This window comes from Petaurus breviceps, unplaced genomic scaffold (assembly GCF_028583685.1).
Source record: "Petaurus breviceps papuanus isolate PSGF00001 unplaced genomic scaffold, PetGlider_PUasm1.0 174, whole genome shotgun sequence".
Classification (NCBI taxonomy): domain Eukaryota; kingdom Metazoa; phylum Chordata; class Mammalia; order Diprotodontia; family Petauridae; genus Petaurus; species Petaurus breviceps.
Window position 1 is genome coordinate 26,708,136 of NW_027185761.1, and position 24,563 is coordinate 26,732,698.

Consider the following 24,563-nt stretch of genomic DNA (forward strand, 5'->3'; position numbering starts at 1 on the left):
TCTATCTATCTATCTATCTATCTATCTATCTATCTATCTATCTATCTGTCATCTATCTATCCTCTGTCCATCTCTAGTTATTTGCATGTTGTCTACCCTATTAGAATGTGAACTTCTTGAGAGTGAGGACCATATTTTTGTGGCATTGCTAATGTTTGGCACAGGGCCTGACTCTTAATAATTTAGGGGTACTTAACCTGAACTCCATGAACCATTTTTTAAAATATGCTGATAATTTTATTTCATTGCTTTTGGTTCCCTTTATGTGTTTAAAAACATAATTCTAAGAAGGGATCCATAGACTTCAGCAAATTGTCAAAGGGGTCCACAAAATTAAAATGGTAAGAACTTCTGTGGTAAGCACTTAATAATTGCTTTTTAATTGACTGACTGATTGAATGGCTGACTTACATTACCAGGAGTGATCTCTGATTGGTGAGGAGGCTGTACAAGGTGAGAGGTTTCTGAAGTGGAGAAGGAGAGTCATAAAGGGTGAGGATGTGAGCGGACAGGAAAATCAGTGTTCTGAGATCAGGTGGAAGGTCAGGAGACTAGATGAAGTGGGATGGCCAGCTATGGCCTCATAAGCAGACCCTACTAATTCTAGAGCTGAGTTTGAAAGCTTTGCCAATTATCAGCTTATCCTGAGGCATCAACTCTTCTTTTGCCTGACCTGAGGGAGTCTCATGGAAAGATGCTCTAATAGGCAGATGGTATCTTATTCTAAGCATTAACAGCTAGGACTGAGAGTTATGAAGTGACCACGGACTCTCTCTATGTTGGGCAAATCAGAGGAATTGAATGGGAATTAGATTATAACTCCTCTACAAGTGGAAGAGAATTCACCCCATTTTGTATGGGCAGAGAGAATGTTATACTATTTGATTCCCTTTCTTGGTATTTATATCATAATTAAATGCTTTTGCTATTGGCTTTATGTGCCTCTTCTACATTTTAGTGAGACAACAAAATAATAGAAAATGGCTCAGGCCAGGAATTGAATATTTATGTCCCCTAAACAGCTGTGGTGGACCTAGGAGTAACAGAGTGCTACACATTCAGAAAGTATTTATTAGGTGCCTCTCATAGTTATATCTCTCTGAAGTGTGCTGGGGAGATGAATAAGAGACAGTCCTGACCTCAAGGAGCTTATACTTTAGTAGGAGGAACTAAGCCATATATCCAGAAATGATTAATTTTTGTCCAGTCATTTTTCAGTCCTGTCTGACTCTTTGTGGCCCCATTTGGGGTTTTCTTGGCAAAGGTACTAGAGTGGTTTTAATTTCCTCCTCCAACTCATTCTGCATATGAGGAACTGAGCCAAGCAGGGTTAAATGACTTGCCCTGGATCACAGAGCTAGTAAGTGTCCGAGGTCAGATTTGAACTCAGGAAGATGAGTCTTCCTCACTCCAAACCTAGCACTCTATCCACTGAGCCACCTAACTGCCGATAAATTAGTATGAGAGAAATACCTGCCAGCTGGAGGTGGGGTAAGCATCAAGTACAGTAGGTTAAATATGTACTTTGCACTAGACACTATACTTGTGTTAGCATTGTCCATGCTTTGGGGTAATCATGTCACTCTGCTGACTCATTGGACCTTCAGGTCCTTATTTGTGTCTTTTAAAGACTTCCTCTCTCTGCTTTTTGCAGAATAAATTTCAGGCAAACATTTTTGCTTTTCATAATGCAGTAAAGAGGTAATGATTTCTTCCTCCTGTAGTTAAAGTGCAGATACGCTCGTACATAATTATATTATCCTTAGCATAGATATGCATCTATCTATATTTAGTCTTGTTACTATGGGTACAGAGATAAGAAGGCTGGACATGATGGCTTTTATGCATAAGCTTTGAAACCCCCATAGATCATTCTAGCTGCGATTGTTTTCCTTTCTGATGTTGACATGATAATGAAATCGAGAAGAATAATAGCTAGATTTAAGAAGTTTATTTCGCCAACTAATCATAGGGACCCATTAACAGGAATTAAGTCACACTGCAATATTTAAAGTATTCATCTTCAAATTATTGCTTTCTTTATTATCATTACTGTGGTTGCTCTTTTAAGAAATGTAGTGAGAACAGAATGAGGTAATTTTTATCCAGTAGCTCAGAGTCATGTGGATATGGCAACAGCTGCTAAAAACATTAGGCCAATAAAATGTTGGAGTGGGCTTCTCAGATCAGCCACCATCAGGCAGTTACTAAACCTCCCTGAAGGTGTTATGGTGAGCTGTGGAAGGCAGAGTAGAAAATACAGACTCTCCCCAGTATGGATCAAGCATCCTGTTAATGGGAGTCATGTCCTTGGAACAAGGTTAGACAAGGAGATCTCTAAATCACCTTTCATCCTTATGATTCTAAGAGTTACAGTTGGAAGTGGTTTGCGCTATTGGCTCAGTCCTGATCACACCACATCTAGAATATTGTTTTGTTTTAGATGCTACAGTTTAATGGAGGTATTGGTAATTTGCGGTGTCCAGTGAAGGGTGACGAGCAGGTTGAAGGGCTTCAGGATCATAACATGCAGTTATTGGTTGAAGGAACTATGTTTAACCAAGAGGAAAGAAAACCTGGAGGGGATATGAGTACTTTTCTTCAAATATTTGAATTCCTCTGGTCTTGACTGAATAAATGAATGAATGAACATATTAAAATAGCATTGATTAAACTCAATAATTTCTACTATTTGCTAGGCACTGTGCTAAGTACTAGAGATACAAATAAAAACAAAAATGAGCTAACCACTGTCCTCAAGGAGCTTTCATTCTTACAGATGGAAATAATGCATATGAAGGAGTGGTGGTCAGGGAATTCTTGGTCAGAGGAGTCAATTTGTATGGAAAGCAAATAGCTTGTCTTTCCTAGAAGGAGTGATTTGATTACTGTGTCCAAGGAAAGAGGTGGGAAAGGTGTGTGTGTGTGTGTGTGTGTGTGTGTGTGTGTGTGTGTGTGTGTGTTTGGGGACTGTGTGTGGAGGGTACTCATGCAGTCTTAGAGCAGGGTTGATGGCTGAATGGTTGGATAGTGTTCTGGTGGCCAGTTGGATAGAGGAAGCTAAATTTGTACCCACCTTGCAGTCCCATCAAGACGCCTCATCATTTGTAGGGAAATCCCTAAGGTGTTACTCACATATAGCCTTCTGCTATTACTTCTGTTGGTGTTTTGAACTTTTACACACACACACACACACACACACACACACACACACACACACACACATGACCTTTAAGGTTGTTGATAAATAAGGAATGTGAAATAAGATAGGCATTGGGTTCTTTTTGGTCCTGACCCAGACACAGACCTTGGACAACTCACTTCCTTTTCCTGGTCTCTCTCTCCATATATAAAATGGAGTAAAAAACTACAATGTTTAGGCTCCATCTCTGAGGTTCTCTGTCTCATCTCCCCAATCAGATTACCATGAAGTTTGAATAGTGCTTTAGAATTTGCAGAGGGCTTTAGGAATATTCTCTCATGTGAATCTCGCAACAACCTTGTGTATAGGTACTGTGGGTATTTTTTAATCCCTATTTCATGGATGAGGAAATGGAGGATGAGAGTACAATCACTAGACTTGCTCACAATCACACAGCTAGTACCTATCAAACGTGGAGTTTGAGATGCAGGCTTCTCTTGACTCCAAATCGAGCCTACTATTCAACATGGCTTCTCCTTTGGAGCAGAGACTGTGCCATTTATTAAGTTTTTGTCCCCATTCCCTAGGGCCTCATGGCGTAGGGCTTGGCCCAGTGGAGGGGTTCCATAAATATGTGTTAATGGAATAGGAAACAGCTCAGGGCTGAACTATAGTTGGGAGAGTTGTTTTCTTTGAAATGTTTTCCTCTGCTATATTCAAATGGGGTAACAATGGCTAGCTTGGGACCTCTAAAGTGTCCAACTCTGACTTTTGAGTGGGAGGGGCTTCAGTGGATTGTCTTTCCCAAACTGTGCCTTGGCAAAGTCAGAGAAACTTGTACTGTGTGACTGATGCTCTCTTCATCTGATGTCTGGATCATGGATGGAGAACAGAATGAAGAAGACAGTAAGTAAAAAAAAATTTGTAGAGACCCACGAGTCCCATTGATAGAGAATAGTTGTGTAGGAACCAGTTATCTAGTCCTTAACAATCCAATGATTTCTGTATTCAGTACTGGGCATTTTAAAATGTATTCTAGTATTCCTGCCCAGAGGCAGGTCATGGAGGGATATTCTCTGATTTCCTCTCATTGTATGAAGCAAGATTATTACTTTCAGGGTGTGCATTAATTAGGCTTCTGTGTGGGTAAGTGAGAGACATCAGTGGTGTATTATGTTTTGTTCTTCCTAACTTTTGACCCTACCTACTGCCATTCTCTTTGCTTAATTTCTTTAGTTAGTAGAAGTACTTTTTTGGGGGGAGGCTGTGTCCCAGGAATCCTTATTTTAATCAATTGTATATCTTGTTCTAAAAAGCTGTTAATTTTAGACAACTGGCAGGAAAGATCTCTAATTTTCATCTACTGCCTCTTTGGAAGGTCTCTTGTCCAAGGTAGCTCATGATATATAACTTGGATGACCCTATCTTGTCATGAACAGGACAGAAATAGAATTCAATCTGAGAGCTATTTAATTAATGCATGAGAAAGGGAAAAAAGTATTCTAGGATGGTGGATGGAATATCCCATCAAGAAAAAATCTGGAGTCAGGATTTGATTTGAGATTTGGAATGTCAGCATGCTTTGGTGAGTAAAGAATTGGTTTGGGTGTCAGGGAGTCCAAGTTCTAGTCTTGACTCTTATAGAATCAAAGATCTAGAACTAGAGAAAATCCAAAAGACCACTGAAGTCCAATTCCTTCATTTTACAGTTGAGGAAACTGAGACTCAGAGAGGTGATAAGACTTGATCCGTGTCACACAGGTGACTGAGTGACAAAAGGAGCAAGCTTTTGTATAGAGCTTTATAGATGTTATCTTTTTTGATCCTCACAACAGACCTGTGAGGTAATATAGCTATTTTATAGATGTGGAAACTGAGGCCGATTGTAGTTAAGTGACTTGCCCAGAAGGTTACATAGCCAATTAGTGCCTGAGGCAGGTCAAGTCTTCCTCATTCCAAGTCTAACACTAACCATTGGGCTACCTCCAATTTCCCAAGTCTCCAAGATTAGCTTTTTGTCTATTGTACCATGCTGCTCTGCTGGCCTGCAGCCAGGACCAACTCAGTATGTCTGTTGAATACACCTCGCCTTGTGTGTGACCTTCAATGAGCCACTTTAACTTTACAGACCACTGTTTCCTAATTTGTACAATGAAGGAGATATACCAACTGAAGTCCCAAATATTTTAGTTCCATAGATTTAGAGCTGGAATGGAGCTCAGAGGTTATCACTCAGTCCAGCCTCCTCATTTTGTAAATCAGAAACCTGAGACCTGAGAGGTTAAATGACTTACCTAAAGTCTCCTCCAGCTCTAAAATTCTGATTTTCTGAGGTCATTGCCCTTAAAAACCTCAAATAAGGGCTTTATAGTTCAGGTTAAGGGCAGCTAGGTGGGGTAGTGAATAGAGCTCTATCTTCCAGAGTCCAAAACTGGCCTCAGCCATTTACTATCTGTGTGATCCTGGGCAAGTCACCTAACCCTGTTTGCCTCAGTTTCTTCATCTGTAAAATGATCTGGAGAAGGAAATGGCAAACCATTCCAGTATCTTTGCCAAGAAAACTCCAAAAGGGGTCATAAAGAGTCAGACATGACTGAAATGACTAACCAATAACAACATTTCAGGTTTAGGGTATGATATAAAGTATATGTTACTTTATAGAGTATATAAAGTGCATAGGATCTCAGCTCTGGAACTGCAAGGAATCTTAGTGGCCATCTAGACAATCTCCTTCATTTTACAGGTGAGAGGTCAGGTGACTTAAACAATATGACACAGAGTGTAAGTGAAGCCATTCTGTCTGACCCAGGAGAAAGATGACTATCAGTTAACTGTGGAATTGCTGTAAAATATGAGAGCTAAAGGGATGGAGGAAGCCTACCTTAAAAGCCAGCTAACCTCATTGCACAAGACTTTTCACCATGTAGTTATGTTCAGGGGCTGTGGTTTTGCTTTTTGTTTTTTGAATAATAAAAATAATAGCTGACTTTTTATAACATTATGTGCCTGGCATTGTGCTAAACACTTCACAGTTAATCTCTTTTAAAAAATATTTATTTAAAAATTTTGACTTTTCATTTCAAAAGCAGTATAATAAGCAGTAAAATATGACATGACATGACACAATATAATATGATGTAAAGTAAAGTAATGTAACTTAACATAACATAACATGACATAATACAATTTAATATAATTAATATAACAAAACATAACAGTATAACATACACTATTTAATATATGATATAATAAACAGCATAATAAAAAATTGCACATGTAATTGCAAATCTATTATGTACAACTTGCTATTTCTTTCAAATATATAATAAAGCCATTATGTAAATTTCTTTTTTCCTCTTTTTTCTTCCCTCCTCTCTCCACCCTAGAGATGGCTACCATTAGACACAAATATATATATATATATATATATATATATATATATAATATGTAAAATCATTCTAAAAACTTTTAAAACTAAAATCAGTTATTATTTCTTTTGATACTGAAGACCATGTTATGAAGGAATATGGTGTTATTGTGTTCTACTCAAATTTACAGTATAACTTTATTTCCATTTTGTCTTTGTATACCTGTAACCTCGCACAGTATCTTACACATAGTAGGTCCTCACTAAATGTTTGTTGAATTGAATGCATGTTGATAAACATGACTTCTTTAAAATATTAATAGAAAATAAGTTATTAGTTTTCAGTTTCCTGGAATTACTTCTCCTTTTCCAGTTTCCTTTTTATAAATTGCTATTATAAATAATAATCAAGAGGATGCCCCACTGGGTGTTAAGATGAATTTACTAATAATGTAGAAAGATAATAACTGTCCCATTATTAACTTAACTGTGACAAACAGTGGGATGGGCTTGGGAGTGAAAGAACCTGGACTCACTCACCACTTGTGTGACCCAGAGAAGTTACTTATCCTTTCTGTATCTTGAGTTTCTCATCTGTGAGAGGCAGTATAACTAGTTGGATTTTAAGGTCCCTTCCAGTTCCAAATCTGTGATACTGTGAATATCTACATCATTAATAATTCCTTGGAAGGAAAGTAGAAAGTATTTCTTTCTTCTTAATTCCAAGAACTAATCATTGTGAACTATAACCATGTTGGGACCATGGATAGGGTTTTATTTAAAAAAATGAAGTCTGCTCTCAGGTTTGTCATTATCTAATTGGGGGCTGTGATGAAGTCTAACAACACACTGATTTTTCTTGACTTATACTGTTAAGGCACGTGTGTTTTATAATTCTTTGAATCATGAATTGATAACTATAGTCCATCTTGAGAATTTCTTCCACATTCATCAAAAAGCACGGCTGACATATGAAACTTGGGGTTGGTAGAGAGCTTTGGATACAGTCTCTCATCTGAACCTCACATCAGCCTCATCAGAAGTGGACTATAGATATTACTATTTTCATGAAAAAGGCCTAGATAAATGGATCTGGAAATCATCTGCATAGAGATGATAATTGAACTATATGGCTGCTAAGATCACTAAATGATCTCACCGAAAGAGAAAAGGTCTAGGTTTCCAAAGTTAGTGGGGATGACATATAAACACACACACAAACACACATACATGTATATAAACATATACACACATATACATACACATATGCATTCATGCATGCATGCACGCATACACACATATCTTAAGAGACTATAAAGAAATGTCCACGCAGGTAGGAGAAGAACCAAGAGAGCAGTCACAAAAGCAGAGAGAAAATAAATGAATGGAAAAATGGAGAAATGAATGATTGAAAAAATGCATTATTAAGAGTTTACTACATAGAAAGCATTATGGCAAGTGCTAGGGATGCCCGTAGTAAGTCAGAGAAAGTCCCTACTTCCAAGGGACTCCTACTCAAACGAGAGATGAGGGTTCAGCTGCAAACACAGCTACCGGGTCACCTATGTCCATAGGAACTGCTCCCCTACATGTTCACTTGGGGCACTGAGAAGAGAGAGTACCCGGGAGGAGAAGGTAGTCAGCAGTGTCAAATACTACAAAGAAGTTAAGAAGGATAAGAATCAAAAGTTGCCATTTGATTTGTCAATTAAGAGATTATTGGTTCTTCTGAAAGAGCACTTTCAGGTGGATGTGGTCAAAAGCCAGATTACAGAAGGTTTAGAAGACAGTGAGATGAGAGGGGATAGAAGCTCTAGGTATAGACAGCTTTAAAACAAATACATTTTCTAAGAAGGGAAGGAGAGATGCAGCATGGTAGATGGTGGCCATGGTGGAATCTAGTGAGGTTTTTTTTTTTAAAGAAGAGGATACTTTGGTGTATTTGTAGGCAATAGAACTAGTAGATAGAGAGAGAATGAAGATTAAAGAAAGTAGGGATTGTGACAAAGCAATTGGCTGGAGAAGAAAAAAAAGAGTTTAGTTTGAGTTTCAGCAAATAAGTTTCATTCTGTATTTTGGTTTGCTTCAAATCTGCTTTTACCTTCCCACAAAATGAGATAGCAGTCTCAATTTATATAGCATTTGAATATCAAGAGTGGGTGTTTTTAAAAATAATTACTTTTATTGATACAGCATTTTTAGTGTTTTTTTTTGGGGGGGGCAGTAGGATTATTGGACCTATGATTTCCTTGGGATAGGGAATTCACTGTTAGAAGCATCTTTCTCCCTTTCTAGATTAGCACTGAAGAGTTGGAAAAACATTAGAAACTTTCTCTACTAATAAGTCAATTAGCATTTACTAAGCACCTATTATTCATCAGGCATGGCACTAATGTTGATCAGCAAGGTAGTGCTACAATTGATGGTCATAGAGAGCTCTCTGGGCACTGAGAGATTAAGTGCCCTGTCCAGGGTGACATAACCTATGCATACCAGAGGTAGACTCGAACCCACATTTAACACTGAGACCAGCTTTATCCATCATACTATGTTGCCTCATGCATGTTAAGATTCCTTCCAGAAGCCCTGAGAGGTAAGCATTATTATTCCCATTTTGTAGGTAAAGAAATTGACTTACACATGATTCAATGGCTAATCAGTTGCAGAACTGAGCTTCGAATCCAGGCCTTCTGGCCCTAAGACTTCTAGTCACACCATGCCATGTTATTTTGCTGTTTCAACATGGTGTGAGTATGAGCTGAGGCACTGGTCAAACAAAAAGTGTGTTATTATTTCCAATTAAGAGTTTATTATTGCTTTAATAATGCATTGGACTTGAACTGGGGACCCTTATTCAATCAGTGTTTACCCTGCTAAATTAGAAATGGATTAACTCACTTTTCTGGTCTCTGGTCTGCCATATGCAATGTGGACATGATCAGTCACAATCATGCTGTTGTTGATGAGGAAGATGTGTTTCAGAGACACACAGAAGCATGGGAAGGGACCTCAGATCATAGTCCCCTTAATACCTTCCCAGGAATCTACTTTTTGACATCCTTAGCATATAACAACCAATCTTTTGCAAGGAGATTTCTAGTGATGGTGAATGTCCTAAGGCAGTCCATTACCCCTTGGGACAACTAATTATTGAGAAGATTTTCCTTAAATCTAGTGGATATTTGCTTCTCTGCAGCTTCTACCCACTGCTTCTAGATCTGTCCTCTAGTGCCAAACAGAATAAACCAAATGATTCTTCTATATGACACAGCTTCAACTACTTGAAGAGAACTATCATTTACCCCTTATGTCTTGTCTTTTTCAGGCAAAATATCCCATTTTTTTTCAACTTATCCTCATATGGTTTGGTCTCAAACCCTCTTCATCTCCTCTAGTTTGCCATTGTCTTCCCTAAAACCATGTCCTATAAACTGAAAACAGTACTCCAACTGTGGCTGGACCAGTATAGTGGGACCATCACCTCCTGTTTCTGGGCACTATGCAGCCCTAATATCATATCATTTTCTTTCCTTCCTCTTTTCTTTTCTTTTCTTTCTTTCTTCTTTCCTTTCTTTTCTTTTCTTCTTCCTTCTTTTTTCTTTTTTATTCTTTCCTTCCTTCCTTCCACTTTCCCTCCCTCCCTCCTTCCCTCCCTCTCTTCCTTCCTTCCTTCCTTCTTTCCTTCCTTCCTTCCTTCCTTCCTTCCTTCCTTCCTTCCTTCCTTCCTTCCTTCCTTCCTTCCTTCCTTCCTTCCTTCCTTCCTTCCTTCTCCATCAGACTGGGGACTCACATAAAACTTGATGGCCACTAAAATTCCTAGATCTTTTTTTAGACAAACTGCTATCTAACCATTACTCCCCCTTCTTGTGCCTGGGAAATTGATATTTTGAACCCATATAGAACTCCACATTTATCTCTATTAAATTTCACCTTTTTGGCTAAAGTAATATTTGATTCTCATTTAATTGCATAAAATGAGACAACAAGTCTCTTTGCAAACCTGAAAATGCTATGTAAGTGCTAGCTATTATTATTGCAATTATAATAATAATTACTATTATTTCAATATTCATCCCATAGTTTCAGTCTGCTATCAGCAGGAGAGACATTGGTATGTTCCAGGACATGGAATCATTTCCTGCTGTAGTATTGGTTAAGACTAACACACAAGAAACAAATATTGATTAAGCTGGAAGATATGATTGTTCAGTCATTGTTCCTGATCATTGAGCTGTCATGAGGAAGGGGAAAGGTGACACATGTCTGAAGGATCCAGATTATCCTGATTTTCAAAAAAAGGAAAATTGTAAATGGATCAATGAGTTTGAACAATTCCTGGAAAACTACAATGTATCATTAAAGTATTATTTAGTAAATATCTGGACAAGGAATCAGGAATCCCAGAGTCAACATGGTTTCATCATGACCAAGTCATAGCAGAGTGATCTCATTTCCTTTTGTTTTGTGGCAGAATTGCTTAATTGGTCCATCAGGAGAGTGCTATAATGATTTTGGATACAGTTCCAGGCCCGGAGCCCAGAAGACTTGAGCTCAAATCTGACCTCAGACACTTAGTACCTGGGCAAGTCATTTAACTCTGGTTGCCTCAGTTTCCTCATCTATAAAATGAGCTGGAGAAAAAATGGCAGACCAGTCCAGTATATTTGTCAAGAAAACTCCAAATGGGGCTGCAAAGAATTAGATGTGATTGAAATGACTGAAAAACATCAGATTTTTGTAAAGTTTGCCATGCCATTCTCTTGGACAAGTTGTAGAGATGAGGGTAAGATAGTAGAAAAGAAAGATGAAATGTGAAATGATTAAATATCAGGCCTCAAAGACTAATCATAAATGTTTTGTTGTCAAGTTGGAGGGAGATCTCCAGTAGAGTGCTCCAGGGTTCTGGGCTTTGCCCTGTTGTGTTTAACATTTGTATCAATGACCAGATAAAGGGAAGGATGGCAGGTTTATCCCATTTTCTGAGGATTCAAAATGGCAAGAGGTAGCTAGCATTTGGAATAATGAAATCAGGATCTCAAAAGATTGTGACAGGTTGGAATGCTGAATATTGCTTTTCTGAATATTAAAAAGTGAAATTTCTTAGAAGTTGGGTTTAAAAAAAAACAGCTGCACAAACCCAAGATGAATAATGCATTACTAGAAAGTACTTTGTGTACAAAAGGTCTGGGTTGTCTAGTGCATTGAACTCTCAACATGAGTCAAAAGTGTAGCCTAATGCTTGAAAAACAACAATGCCATCCTGGGCTGCATTAAGAGAGGTCTAGTGGTTTGTTCATAGAGGGTAGAATAAACCATGTTTGAACTGAATTGGATTGAATAGCATTCTGGGTTAGGGAAGTTATAATCCTACTTTGTCCTGTCCTGGTCTCTCCATAGTTGGAGTATTTATTATATTCAGATATGGGCATCATGTTTTAGAAGAAGTAGTGATATATTGGAAGGATAAGCAGTGTGACAAGGGGCCTAGAGACTGTCCTACTTACGAGAATTAGTTGAAGAAACTAGAGATATTTGCCTTGGAGAAGAGAAGAGTTAGGAAGGGACATAAGATCTAACTTCAAGGTAGTGTTGGGATTGTGAAGAAGGGCTGTTACATGGCAGATGGGCTGGACTTGCTCCAGCAGAGCCCGCAGGACAGAAGCAGGAGCCATGGTTAGACATAGCCAAGACAAATTTAGGCTTGAAGAAAAGAACTTCTGGACAATAAGAAATATCTAATCCTGGGAGGGGCTCCTCTCAGTAGTCCTGTGCTTCTGCTTAGGGAGGTCCTTTAGTAAAGGCTAATACCTAACATTTATGTAGCACAGGGCAGCTGGGTGGTACACTGGACTTGGCAGCAGGAAGACTCCCACCTCAGACACTTATCTAGCTGTGTGACCCTGGGCAAGTCACTTAACCCTGTTGGCCTCAGCTTCCTCATCTATAAAATGAACTGGAGAAGGAAATGACATAGCATTCCAGTATCTCTACCAAGAAAACCCCAAATGGGGTCATGGAAAGTCAGAAATGACTGAATCAACGAAAGTGCTAAGCCCTTTACAATTGATCCTTACAACAACCCTGTTCTAAAGCCATGCTTATTGCCTCAGGAAAGGAGGGACTAGTTTTAGAACTGAACAGTGAGAAAGCAACAATATTGTTATCCCCATTTAAAGATGAGGGAGTGGCATGCCTAGCTAGTGAGTGTCTGAGGCTGGATTTGAACCTCGTACCTCCTGTCTCCAGGCTTAGAAGGCAGCTTGCAGGGATATGATGATGGTTTTTTTTGGGTGCAGATATGGATTGGCCTTCTGAGATCCCATCCATTCCAACAAGCATTTATGAAGCACCTACTATGTGTGTGGAGCTGTGATGGGGCTGGGGATACAAAATATAGTTCCTGCCTTCAAGGAACTTAACACTTCACTCTGAGGATAAAATAAGTGAACAGATAATTAGATGGGTGTTAATTTGAAAGGGGAGAGAGACCACAAACAACTGGAGATCTGGGAGGGGTCAGGAAGGGCTTCCTGAAGGAGGTAGCACGTGACTTTAGCCTTGAATCAAGCCAAGGTTTCCGAGAGACAGAGAGAAGTGTGCCATCCAGGTAGGGACAGTCACTGCCAAGGCACTGAGTAGATGCAATGTTTAGGCAGGAAGTAGGGCAGATTGGCGCTGAGCCTTAGAGTATGTGAGAGGGATTAGGGGAGTACCTAAAAGGCCGAGGATTGGCAGGAGCCAGAAGGCAAAGGCTTATAAATGCCAACCAGAGGAGTCTGTGTTTTATTCTGGAGGCAGCAGGGAGCCAGTGACCATTCTTAAGGAGACTTGAGGAGACATTCCTTCTAACTCTGAGATGCTAGGAGGTGCTAGACAGCCTGGGACTGCCTCAAAAGTCAGGGCTGGAAAATCGCCAGGGTCTAGCTCTGTGACAACTAGCAAAAGACTTAATCTCAGAACTTCAGGTTTTCATTTGCAAACAGAGATAAGCCCTTCCCTGCCTTTCTCACTGGGTAGTTGTGGAGACCTGAGAAAAAAATGAAGATGAACGTGTCTCCAAAAGTGTCAGGGAAATACACAGGGAAAATGTCATTTTCATTATAATTGTTCTAACCCAAGGGCTTTTTGTCTCTGCCCTTCTGTGATCCCAGCAGAATAATTCCCTGGGACAGGGGAGATGGGGAGCTGGCTTTCAATTCACCAGAGGTGGAGGAGGGTCCCCATGGAGCAAGTTTACCTCAGCACTCCCACAGTGAAAACATTCTGGCTCTGCCCAGATGGCCTTGTCCCATTTCATTCAGGAAACGACACATTTCTATTTCTGCTTCAAGTGTCTGATTTTCATAGGTATAATAATGGAGAGATTAATTTAGCCTCCCAAAGAATTGAGAATGCCTTGTGTACAACAAGCTGATTTGATGGATTGGTGCTGTGGGCCTCCCACCTCTCATTCTTTTCCTCTTTTCCTGCTGTTTAGAGAAAAACACTGTGACCAGATGGCATTTTTATGCTCTGCCCCCAACCTCTGACTCTAATGTGCATCTTATAATGGTACAGATCCCTTCTGGGAGAAAGGGAAAGGTGAGGGGTCACAGGAGCTAAGAATGCCCTTTATTTCTCTGTTCTAAAGCAATGCTTATTGTCTCAGGAAAGGAGGGACTATTTTTAGACCTGTGCACTGAGAAAGCAACAATGCTTCTCTCTGTGGAGAAAAACAGCTGCTTCTATTCAACTTGACTCAAGAAGCATCGATTTAGCTCTTATTGTTTGCAAGGCTCTGTGCTAGGCCCAGGGGATGTAGCTGGATTCACTTTACTCTGAACTTTGTTATCTTCCTACATTCTATTACAACCAGCTTGATGCAGTGGAAAGAATACATGAAAATGATGTGAAGAATGCCAAGAGATAGACAGAATGAAGAAAGCAGCCTCAAGAAAAATAAAATATACAGTGACTATATAAATATAATGTTCCCGGTACCTCCTTATTACGGGTGACTCCAGGTTCTAGGCATTTTTGTGGGTCAGAGTTTTCTAGAGTTCACGAGTCCCTATTTTTGTGTTTTCCTTTTACTTTATAAATCAGATCATATGCAGTTCATAACAAAAGCATTTCAGTTATGTTGTTGCTGTTCAGTCATGACCCCATTTGGGGTTTTCTTGGCAAGGATACTGGAGTGCTTTGCCATTTACTTCGGCTCATTTTACAGAGAAGGAGACTGAGGCAAACAGGATGAAGTGACTTACCCAGGGTCACACTGCTAGTATCTGAGGTCAGATTTGAACTCAGTGATAACAAGCCTGGAATGCTTTCTACTGCACCACCTAGCTGCCCTGCATTTTTAAGTTAATGATGGTGTAAATTATACAATAATATAATATTCCTTCCATAAAACTTGGTCTTACCCTCACACAAATATACATATATAAATGTATACATATATATGTATATATATACATGCACACATGCATATATATATATTTCATATGAGTATATGCATGCATACACACATATAGCATGCTAACAAGGTTGGGAGGGACCACAAAGCTTCTGGAAAGGGGCTTCCCATTGACCCTTTGGGGCTAGTGTTCTGGGACCTAGAGTGATCACACTGAGAGTCCCAGAAGACCATGGTAGAGGAAGACATCCATCACCCCCACTCCATATTTCAGGGCCCTGGGCCAGAGGTCCCATCCCCCTCCTCTAGTTCTCTTTTTCTGACATCCAAGCTCAACAGCTTCATTCAGAATTCTAACAGATCTCAGGACCCCAGGGATTTTTTCCCTAGAGTTCTACAAATACTTACAAAACACCTATGAAAATGCTAGGTACTTTGCCAGACATCAGGGATACAAAGACAAATGAAACGGCCTCTGGCCCTAAAGTAGCTTTTTTTTTTTTTTGCTTTTTGGAGGGCAGAGCAATTGGGGTTAAGTGACTTGCCCAAGGTCACACGGCTAGTTTTGTGTTAAGTGTCTGAGGCTGGATTTGAACTCAGGTCCTCCTGACTCCAGGGCCTGTGGCTTTTATTCTCCTGTAGGCAGCAGGGTAGTCCTGGGACTTGGATTCAGGAAGGGCTGAGTTCAAAATCTGCCTCAGACAATTACTTAATAGCTGTGTGTCCTGGCAAGCCACTGAACACCCCACTGCCTCACTTTCCTAATATAGCACCTAATTCACAGGGTCGTTGTGAGGATGAAATGAATGATCATAAGTCAAGTACTTTGTAGCCCTTAAAGTATTATGTAAATCCTGCCTATTATTATTAATATTATTCCTATAATAACTGAGGGTAAGAATTGAAATATAACATGTACGCATATGCACATAGCTAACAGTATGTGAGAGGGATTCCTGTAACATAAAAGGCCAAGGATAGGGCAGGAGCCACAAAGCAAAGGCTTGTAAATGCCAACCAGAGGAGTCTGCATTTTATCCTGGAGGCAGCAGGGAGCCAGTGACCTGGCTTAAGGAGAAGTGGGGAGACTCATTCCTTCCAACTCTGAGGTTCTAGGGGGTGTTAGACAGCCTGGGGATGTCTCAAAAGTCAGGACTGACAAATCACCAGGGTCTGGCTCTAGGATGACTAGCAATGACAATTTCAGACCTTCAGATTTTCATTATGTAGAAAACAGAAATATTCTACTTAAGTTGCCCATCATGAACCATCATCTCAGTCTTTTTTCTTGTATTTTTTCCAATCTGAAAAGTTCCTGGATGCATACTTTGAATTCTACCACCCACTTTTTTGACCTTTGGTTGAATGACCTGAATCCTGGGTAAAAGTAGAGAGTGATACACTGTGCTCAGATGACCATAGATTTAAATCTGGAAGAATCCTCAGAGGCCATCGTGTACAAAGACCTCACTTCACAGATGAGGAAGATCCTCTGACTTCTTATAATACTAACCTGCCTCCCCAGAGACTATATGGCGAGGCTTTGGTCACCCCAGCTGAGTGATAGTGTGAAGTAAAGTGAGGGCCAAGTAAAGTTCACTTAGTGATCACTGAGCACTAATTCCCCTTTTGTTAATTTTTTTTAAAAAGGATCACTGTAGCTATTACAAAAGCAGGGCTGAAAATTTATTTTCTATCAATCAACAAGCATTTATTAAACACCTACTATATGCCAAGCACTGGGTTAGCCACTGGGGATACAATGACAAAAAATGGATTAGCCCCTTGCCTGAAGTTTACTTTCTATTGTTGGGTGAAGTTATCTAAACTATCTAACCTCAAGGAACTTTTATTCTTTTGGCTCAAACAAATACACAGATAAATACAAAATAAAAAAATCAATAAACAAATACAGGGTGTCCCAAAAATCTTAGTGCAGGCTTAAACTATTTCTGGAACATCCTGGATTTGAAAAAAATAGGACAGTTCCAGCCCCTAGAAAGACTGGGAAACTACAGGTGTAGGAGGTATCACTTGAGTTTTGAAGGAAGCTTGGGTTTCTAAGAAACAGAAAGGGTTGGATTAAGTTGTGTGGATGGCAGAGCAATTCCTTAGTTAAGAGAGTGTGAGGGTGACTGGGTATGGACATCTACCAGTCAATCTGTCTATCTGTCTATCAATCTCTCATCTATCTATCTATCTCTGGATATATAAAAACATATCCATATATATATATATATGAAAATATGGACATGTCTATGAACATATGCCTATGTGTACATATCTATGTTTCTGAGATTGGGTGTTATGGTTGGACCAATAGATACCTAACTGGACATGAAAAGGAGGAACCACACTTTCTTTAGCTTGTGACATACTAAAAAGGAACCTAAAAAAGCTTAAAAATGTTTTCCTATGGCTTTTCTCCCAGAAGAGCACCCATTAGCCAGGAGAAGAGACAACTTAGGGTGACAAACGATGAATCTTCTTATATCTGAAAGGCTTTCTTGTGGAAGAGAATGAGATTTTAAAAAATCAATCAACCAACATTTGTTAAGCTCCTACAATGCGCCAGACAAAGTGCTAAGCTTGTTGTTGTGCCATAATTTTCAGTTGAATCTTACTCTTCATGAACCCATTGGGGGTTTTCTTGGCAGAGACATTGCATCCGTTTGCCATTTCCTTTTCCAGCTCATTTCTCAGATGAGGAGATTGAGGCAAGCAGGGTTAAGTGACTTGCCCAGGGTCACACAGCAAGTAAGTGTCTGAGGCTGGATTTGAAGTCAGTTTCTCCTAACTCCAGGTCTGGTACCCTATCCACTGCAACACCTAGCTGCCCCACTGTCCTGCTGGGGGTACAAAAGGAGGCAAGGGACAGTTTCTGCCCTCAAGGAGTTTGCCATCCAAAGAATGGACCTCACAGCAGTGGGTGGAAGTTGTAATTAGGCAGGCTGGCTCAGATGTCAGGAAAACTTCCTAACCAGAGAGCTGTCTCAAAGGAGAGTGTGTTGCCACCATGAGGGAATCTCCCTGGAGTTCTGTGCCCCTAGAGGTCTCTGAGCATAAGCTAGATGGCTCCTAGAGGCAATGAGGGGGCATCATGGACAGAAAGCAGACCTTGGGATCAGAAAGCTATCTGTATTTGAATCCTGCCTAACCCACCCTCCTCAATGGGTGAGCCTGGGGCAATCATTTAACTGGCTTGTGACTCAGTTTTGGCCCTTCATGAATGTTTATGGACTAAATGACACATCGGGTAAAATGCAGACAATAATTGTACCTAAATTACAGAGTTTTTGTGAGGTTCAAATGGAATACCACATGTAAAGTCCTCTGCAAACCTTAAGGTGCTACATAAATGCTACTATATTATTTATTATTTCATGGCATATACATTATTGGTTAGGTACAAATGGGACTAAATGATCTCTAGGGAAGAGAGTAGAGAGCATTTATTTGGCACTTGAAGGTTTTCATAACATTTTATAACATGTAATACCTTCTCATCCCCATTTTATTGGTGAGAAAGCCAGGCTTGGGGAGTTTAAGTGAGTTGCTTGGGAGAAACACAGTAAGTGTCTGAAGCAAGATTCAAACTTACATCTTCCTGATTCTCCACCCAATGCTACACTACCTAGCTACCTGCCCTTCCAGTCCTGAAATTCTGAGGTCCTGTGATTCAAGAGTAACTTTTCATCCACATAATCAGGGTCTGACACCTGGAACTGCTCAGCCAGGCTGACCTAGCTAGCCCTGGGGCTGGGGAACTATTGAGGGAATGGCAGGGGCAGGGCTCTGAAAGTAATTTCTATTGCTATTTCAACCATTGGATTCCATCTCATCCTTCTCGGTTGGGTTCATGGAGATGGGTTAAAGACAATGGGATATTACAAGGGTAGCCAGACAACTTTTCTTTTTCAGTTTTTCATGGTGGCTAATTCTTTTGGCAGGTATCATGGACCTCAGCTATGAGGCTGAGAGCCCCCTGGCTCCTCCTGTTGAACTTCTAGAACAACTGGCGAACTACGATTGGCCTTTTCAAGATGGTGGCAAGTCCAATTTGTCTTATAAATCCATTCCTGTGAAATGCGTGTGTATGGAATGAATGGGCTCGAATGAATGAAATTGACAGTAGCCAGGAAGGTATTGTTTCAATTCTACCCCACACAGTATTGAATGCATTTGCACTATTAATTTAGAGTAGCTTATGGATCAATATCTTTGACTTACTGTGGAGGAATCAGAAAAAGAAGCAAAGAAAGGGGTATTTGATGTAGTTCAGAAACCAAGTTATTGTGCTAGTTTGGGATCCTCACCTCCCAAGATCTGCTCAGTTGCCTACCAGGGGACCTTAGGGTTAATGATGACAAACACAAAAGTCAACAGACCGCAGGGGCAATGAGCAGCATCCCTCAACTTTGGGCTTTTCTGCTACCACTTGACGGAGTGGGGAGGAGATGGGACAAGGTCCTCTGTTCAAGCTCTGAGAGGTGCTCCAGAGTACATAGTATCCTTGTTCAAGGACACATAGTAAGTGCCAGAGTCAGGATTTGAACTCAGATCCTCTGACTCCAAATCTGGACCTCTGTCCATTGTATTGGGAGCACAGCCTTTGGGAATAAACCAACTTAAAAGGAGTGAGGGACAAGGGGGCAGATTCCAATAGAGATGGTGAAGCACTGGTTTCTAATCTCTTTTCCATTCAGGCCAACCACAAGGCTCCCTACCTTCAAGATCCCTGAGGAAACTCAGTGATCAGAGAGGCCGGCCGATATTTCTGCAACACAGGTGAGGTGCTACTTGTTTTTCTGACTTTCTGGGGCAGATTATTGCCCATAGAAAGTCATCACAGGAGATCTCAAAGCACTTTGTATGTGCTATAAACCCCAAGCTATTGTCCGGGACTCCAGGATCTTATCTATAGAGAGGAAAGAACCTTGGAAACTATCTAGACCAATACTTTCATTATTATAGTTAAGGAAACCGAGGCCCAGTGAATTGAAGTGACTTACCCAAGGTCACACAAGATGTAAGGGTCAGAAGTGGAATCTTAACACAGAATCCTCTGATACTAGAGGAGGTCCAATTCACTAAGTTACTAGGAATACCTCCTTCCAGTCTCCCGGAAGCCTATATTACACCACCTATTTTGGTGAAGTTAGCCCGATCTGGGAGATAATGGGCTATTGTAATCCTTTGTATTTTCCTCCACTTTTTTGTGAGACATAGAATACTTCCACTCCTATGACTCTCCCAGTTAGACTTGTGTGGCTCCTGCCCTGGGTGAGTCTTCCTGGAAGGGTAGAAAGAGAATGTTTTAAAGGGAGCAGGGAAGGGGTGGATTAGAACAATGCCTCAGGCACTTAGTTCTGAGCCCACAGGTAAGCCAAACCTCTGCGAATCTCATTTTAAACACTATCAAATGGAGATAATAGTATCTGTACCAGCTACCTCATAAAGATGAGAAAAGTGCTTTGAAAAACAACTCTAGAAATTTATTACTATTATTGAGATGGAATTTTTGAGTCTTTGCTTATACTATATTCTACTGATTATATGAGTGATTCTCAAAATATGTACTATGGCCTCTGGGAGTGCTCGTGATCCTTTCAAGGGGTCTATGAGGTCAAAATGATTTTCGTAATAATACTAAAAAACGTCCTAATATGGTAAATATCATTAGATAGAACCCACAAAACCAGAGCTCCTCAATGATTTTTAAGGGTGTAAAAGTATCTTGAGAACTCCAAATTTGAGAACTGCTAGATTAGATAAAGTATTTATTAAGCATTGTGCTTGATTTAGGGAATAAAAATATAAGATAAAAGAGAGTCCCTGCCCTCAAGTAGCTTATATTTTAATGGGGGAAGACAATATATACAAGGGAATTGTAAAGGGGGTGAACGGAGGAAAGGTCCTTGGAAGCAGGGCCAGAAGGTGGAAAAATCTGGAGTCAGGAGCTGAGCCCCCTCAATTCGGGGTTCTGGGGAAGATTTCCTTTCTCTTGCTTCTCTGCCTATAGTGACTCCTGTGATTCAAAGCCTATTTCAATTCCTATTTCCTCTCTGAAGTTTTCCTTGGCTATTTTCAGCAGCAGTGTGCTTTCCCTGTCATGAATTCCTAGAGTATCAATCATTGGATTTTGCCATGTACCATCTTGTGACATCTCCTGTATTATCTCGTGTTATTTAACTTACAGTGTGAGTTGGTTTGTCTCAACAAGCAGGGTGAATGGGAGTACCAGGGGAGCAGAGGTTGTTTAATATGCTGATATTAATGATATCATATATTAATAATTAATAATATATGGCTCATAGTCTTAAGTGTAGCCCTGGTATATATAAGGCTAGGCATATAGTAGGTGGTCAATCGATCTTTATTGAATAAGTAGTTCTGGAGTCAAAGAGTTTGAATCTCATTTTAATTGCTCACCATCCTGTTATCTAAGAAAATTAACTTAATCTTAACCTTCTTGAGGCGTGGTTTTGTGGCTGTTGGTGGTGAGTTGTTTCACTTGTGTCCCCCTCTTCATGACCCCATGTGGGGTTTTCTTGTCAAAGATACTAGCGAGGTTGGCCATTTCCTTCTCCAGCTCATTTTTTAGATGAGGAAACTGAGGCAAACAGAATTCAGTGCCTTGCTCAGGGTCATGAAGCTAGTAAGCGTCTGAGGCCAGATTTGAACTCAGGAAGATGAGTCTTCCCGACTTCAGGCTGGGCACTCTATCCACTGTACCACCTAGCAGCCACTAGGCTTAGTTTATTCGTCTGTAAAATGAGGAGTGGTCTCTGAGATCCTTTCCAGCTCTAGTTATGGGATCCTATGATTCCTTGCATTCAAATCCTGGTTATGATATTCGATAACCATGTGACCTTGAACAAGTCACTTTCTAGGTCTCAGTTCTTTACCTGTAAAATGTTGTTATTAGACTAGATGGCTTTTTAGGCCCCTTTTAGTTCTAAAACTATGATCCCTCTACTTTTATTAAACCAATCTATTGTTTCTAATTAATGGGTCCAGAGAAATAATATCTCCTACAATTCTTTAAACAATGTATTTTGACAAACATTTATTGTTGTGAGCAAAGCTCCATGCTAGGTGCTGGAGGAGATACAGTTTAGGCTAAACATAGCTCCTGCTTTCATGGAGCTTCTTGTCTAGTGGAGGGAATGGTAAGACCTGATATGCACATTAGACAAGAGTCAGCATGGTATAGTGGGTAGAGAACTGGGTTCAGGTTCTGCCTGAGACACTTAAGGGTGACACTTCACATATCACTTAACCTCTCAAGGCCCCAGGCAACTCCCTAGGACTGTAAGTTGTAGAGAAATTTCTGATGTGCTTTGGTAGAGAGAGTTTCTTATATCAAAGAAATCACAAGACCATTTCCAATCTCAAGCACATCAGAAAGGCTTGTTTGTGACTTTCAAGGGACCAATGACTGTTATTAACTGGGGGAAATGGAGAACACTTTTTGGAGGGGGAAGCATTTTAATTGATCTTTAAAAGGATGCATGGAATTTGATAGACCAAGAGTGGGCATTCAAGTTATAGGGATTTAATATATGAAGGTAGGAAACTGCAGGATGTGTTCCTGAATCAGAGAACAGTCTTGCAGTCTCAAAAGTCTGAAACCTTGGGGATATCTCTGACATTTCCTTTGTTCTCACTTCTCATAACTGATCACTGTTCATCTGTCTAGACTGTTACAATAGTCTTTCAACAGGTCTGTTGAAGGCCATGTATTCTTTTAAGCTAAGGTGTCATTTCCTCTGTCCTTCCCTCCCAGGTGAACAGAATCTCTTCTTCCTCAAATTTTCCATAATATCCTTACTGAACCTCTGAATTTTCTTTGTATAGTCTTTATTTGTATAACTTGCTTTCCAATTATCAAGCCCTTGAATGTGAGGCCTGTGCCTTATCTGACTTTCTATCATCATTGCGTTGCTGCTGGTAAACCCTTACAAATTCTTTGGAGACTTGGCATTTGGATGCCTGCTGGTTCCATTGAACTATTTCCTCCCTTAGCATTCCCGTCATGACAGAGGAGATGGCCCGGAATGCCCTTCTGAGCTTTGTGAATTCCAGGTGTTGCTATGGCAACCGAGCAGCTGGGGAGCTGGTCATTCAGGATCTGAGGCAGCAGATGTTATACCGAGTAAGTAGGCTTCTTGGCCAAGGAGCTCTGAGGGCCTCTCCTGACCACTGCTGGGAGGGGAGATATCTGGGCACCACGCAGTTCTTGTCAATAAGTAGAAGCATCCAGCATGCTTTCTGTGCCTGGGGCCACAACTGGGAGTCATGTCAGGGAGACACTGGTAGTATCATGTAGGGAAAGTAGGTATAATCTGGGAGGATGGCATGGGTCAGGTTCTAATCCCAATCAACCCAGCAAACACTGAGGTCACTGCAGAGCGTAAGTCTGAGAGACAACATGGTATAATGGTTAAAGGACTTGCCTTAGAATCATGGTTCAAGTCCTACTTCTGACCCATACTAGACATGTGACCAAGGAAAAATCACTAAACTTCCCAATGCCCCACAATTCATCAGACTAATAGCAAAGCATCAGTGCCCAGGTGTTCCTTCTCGTGAATCACTTAGGTCCTTATGTGTAGGGCTTTTTAAAATTTCCTGAGATGACTGTAAGGATAAAGAAATGTGCCTTCAATGATGTTCCAAGCATGGTCCTCAGAACAATGATGCCCAACTTTTATTATATCACCTTCTCTTCCCCTCTAAAAGGGCTGTACTGGACCCTAGAGAGCTGATTGCTAAATTTTCAGTGTGAGCATTTACATCTAAAAATCACAAATGCTACAAATCAAGGCTTGATTTACTGTTCTGATGAAAGTGATGGACAAAATATCAATAAGGGATTAAACCTTTTCAGAGTATATAATGTACATTTTTTTCAGAGAATCAGTTAAATATTTACCAGCACAACATTGCTGTAAAACATGCTGCATAGAGTGAGTTCATTTTTTGAAATTAAAACCTTAAATTTAATTCAGTTTTGAGACTTTGGGAAAGGAAATCATTCATGTGACATAAAGTCACTGAAGATATCCTGTGCAGTTACAAGACTGCGACTGGAATCACTTGTTGAGGAGCCATTTGGAGCATACATATATGACTTTATGAAAGGAAACTTTTAGCTAATTCCCAGAGGCAGCTTCAGGTAGACATTACTTTTCTTACATAATGGGGTTTTTTTCCTTGTAAAGATCATGATTATGAATTTTTTTTCTAGTATCGACTGGAGACCTTTAGTGAATCCAGGTTAAGTGAATGGACATTTCAACCTTATACTAGTAAGTAGATGTTGAGTATCAATTAAATTTTTAACAACCCATTACCTCCCCAAAACTCCTATCTTCAGGGGTGTGTGAAAACCAGTTCCTACCAGATAGTGAGAATTGGATGCTTAATTTTCAGTTTGAGCATTTATACTTCAGAAATTAGCAAATTCTACAAATTAGGCATGGCAGATAGAGTACTGGGCTTGAAATCAGGAAGACATCTTCATGTGTTCAAATCTGGCCTCAGACAATTACTAGCTGTGTGACCCTGGGCAAATAACTTAACCCTGTTTGCCTCAGTTTCCTTATCTATAAAATAAGCTGAAGAAGGAAGTGGCAAACCACTCCAGTATC

General features: G+C 40.2%; 1 protein-coding gene across 3 annotated transcripts in view; it reads left to right on the plus strand.

Moving 5' to 3' along the window:
• SSUH2 (ssu-2 homolog) overlaps positions 1–24,563 on the plus strand; it is a 152,259-nt gene that overhangs the window by 97,855 nt on the left and 29,841 nt on the right. Inside the window, exons 1-5 of one of the 3 annotated variants that reach the window (XM_069084046.1) lie at positions 3,872–4,048; positions 18,858–19,050; positions 19,614–19,695; positions 22,936–23,065; positions 24,161–24,221. In XM_069084046.1, the coding sequence (XP_068940147.1) occupies positions 19,023–19,050; positions 19,614–19,695; positions 22,936–23,065; positions 24,161–24,221 (301 nt within the window). In that variant the 5' untranslated portion in view covers positions 3,872–4,048; positions 18,858–19,022. Of the gene's footprint in view, positions 1–3,871; positions 4,049–18,857; positions 19,051–19,613; positions 19,696–22,935; positions 23,066–24,160; positions 24,222–24,563 lie in introns of those variants that run through there. The other 2 variants (XM_069084044.1, XM_069084045.1) reach the window with 2 other exon arrangements.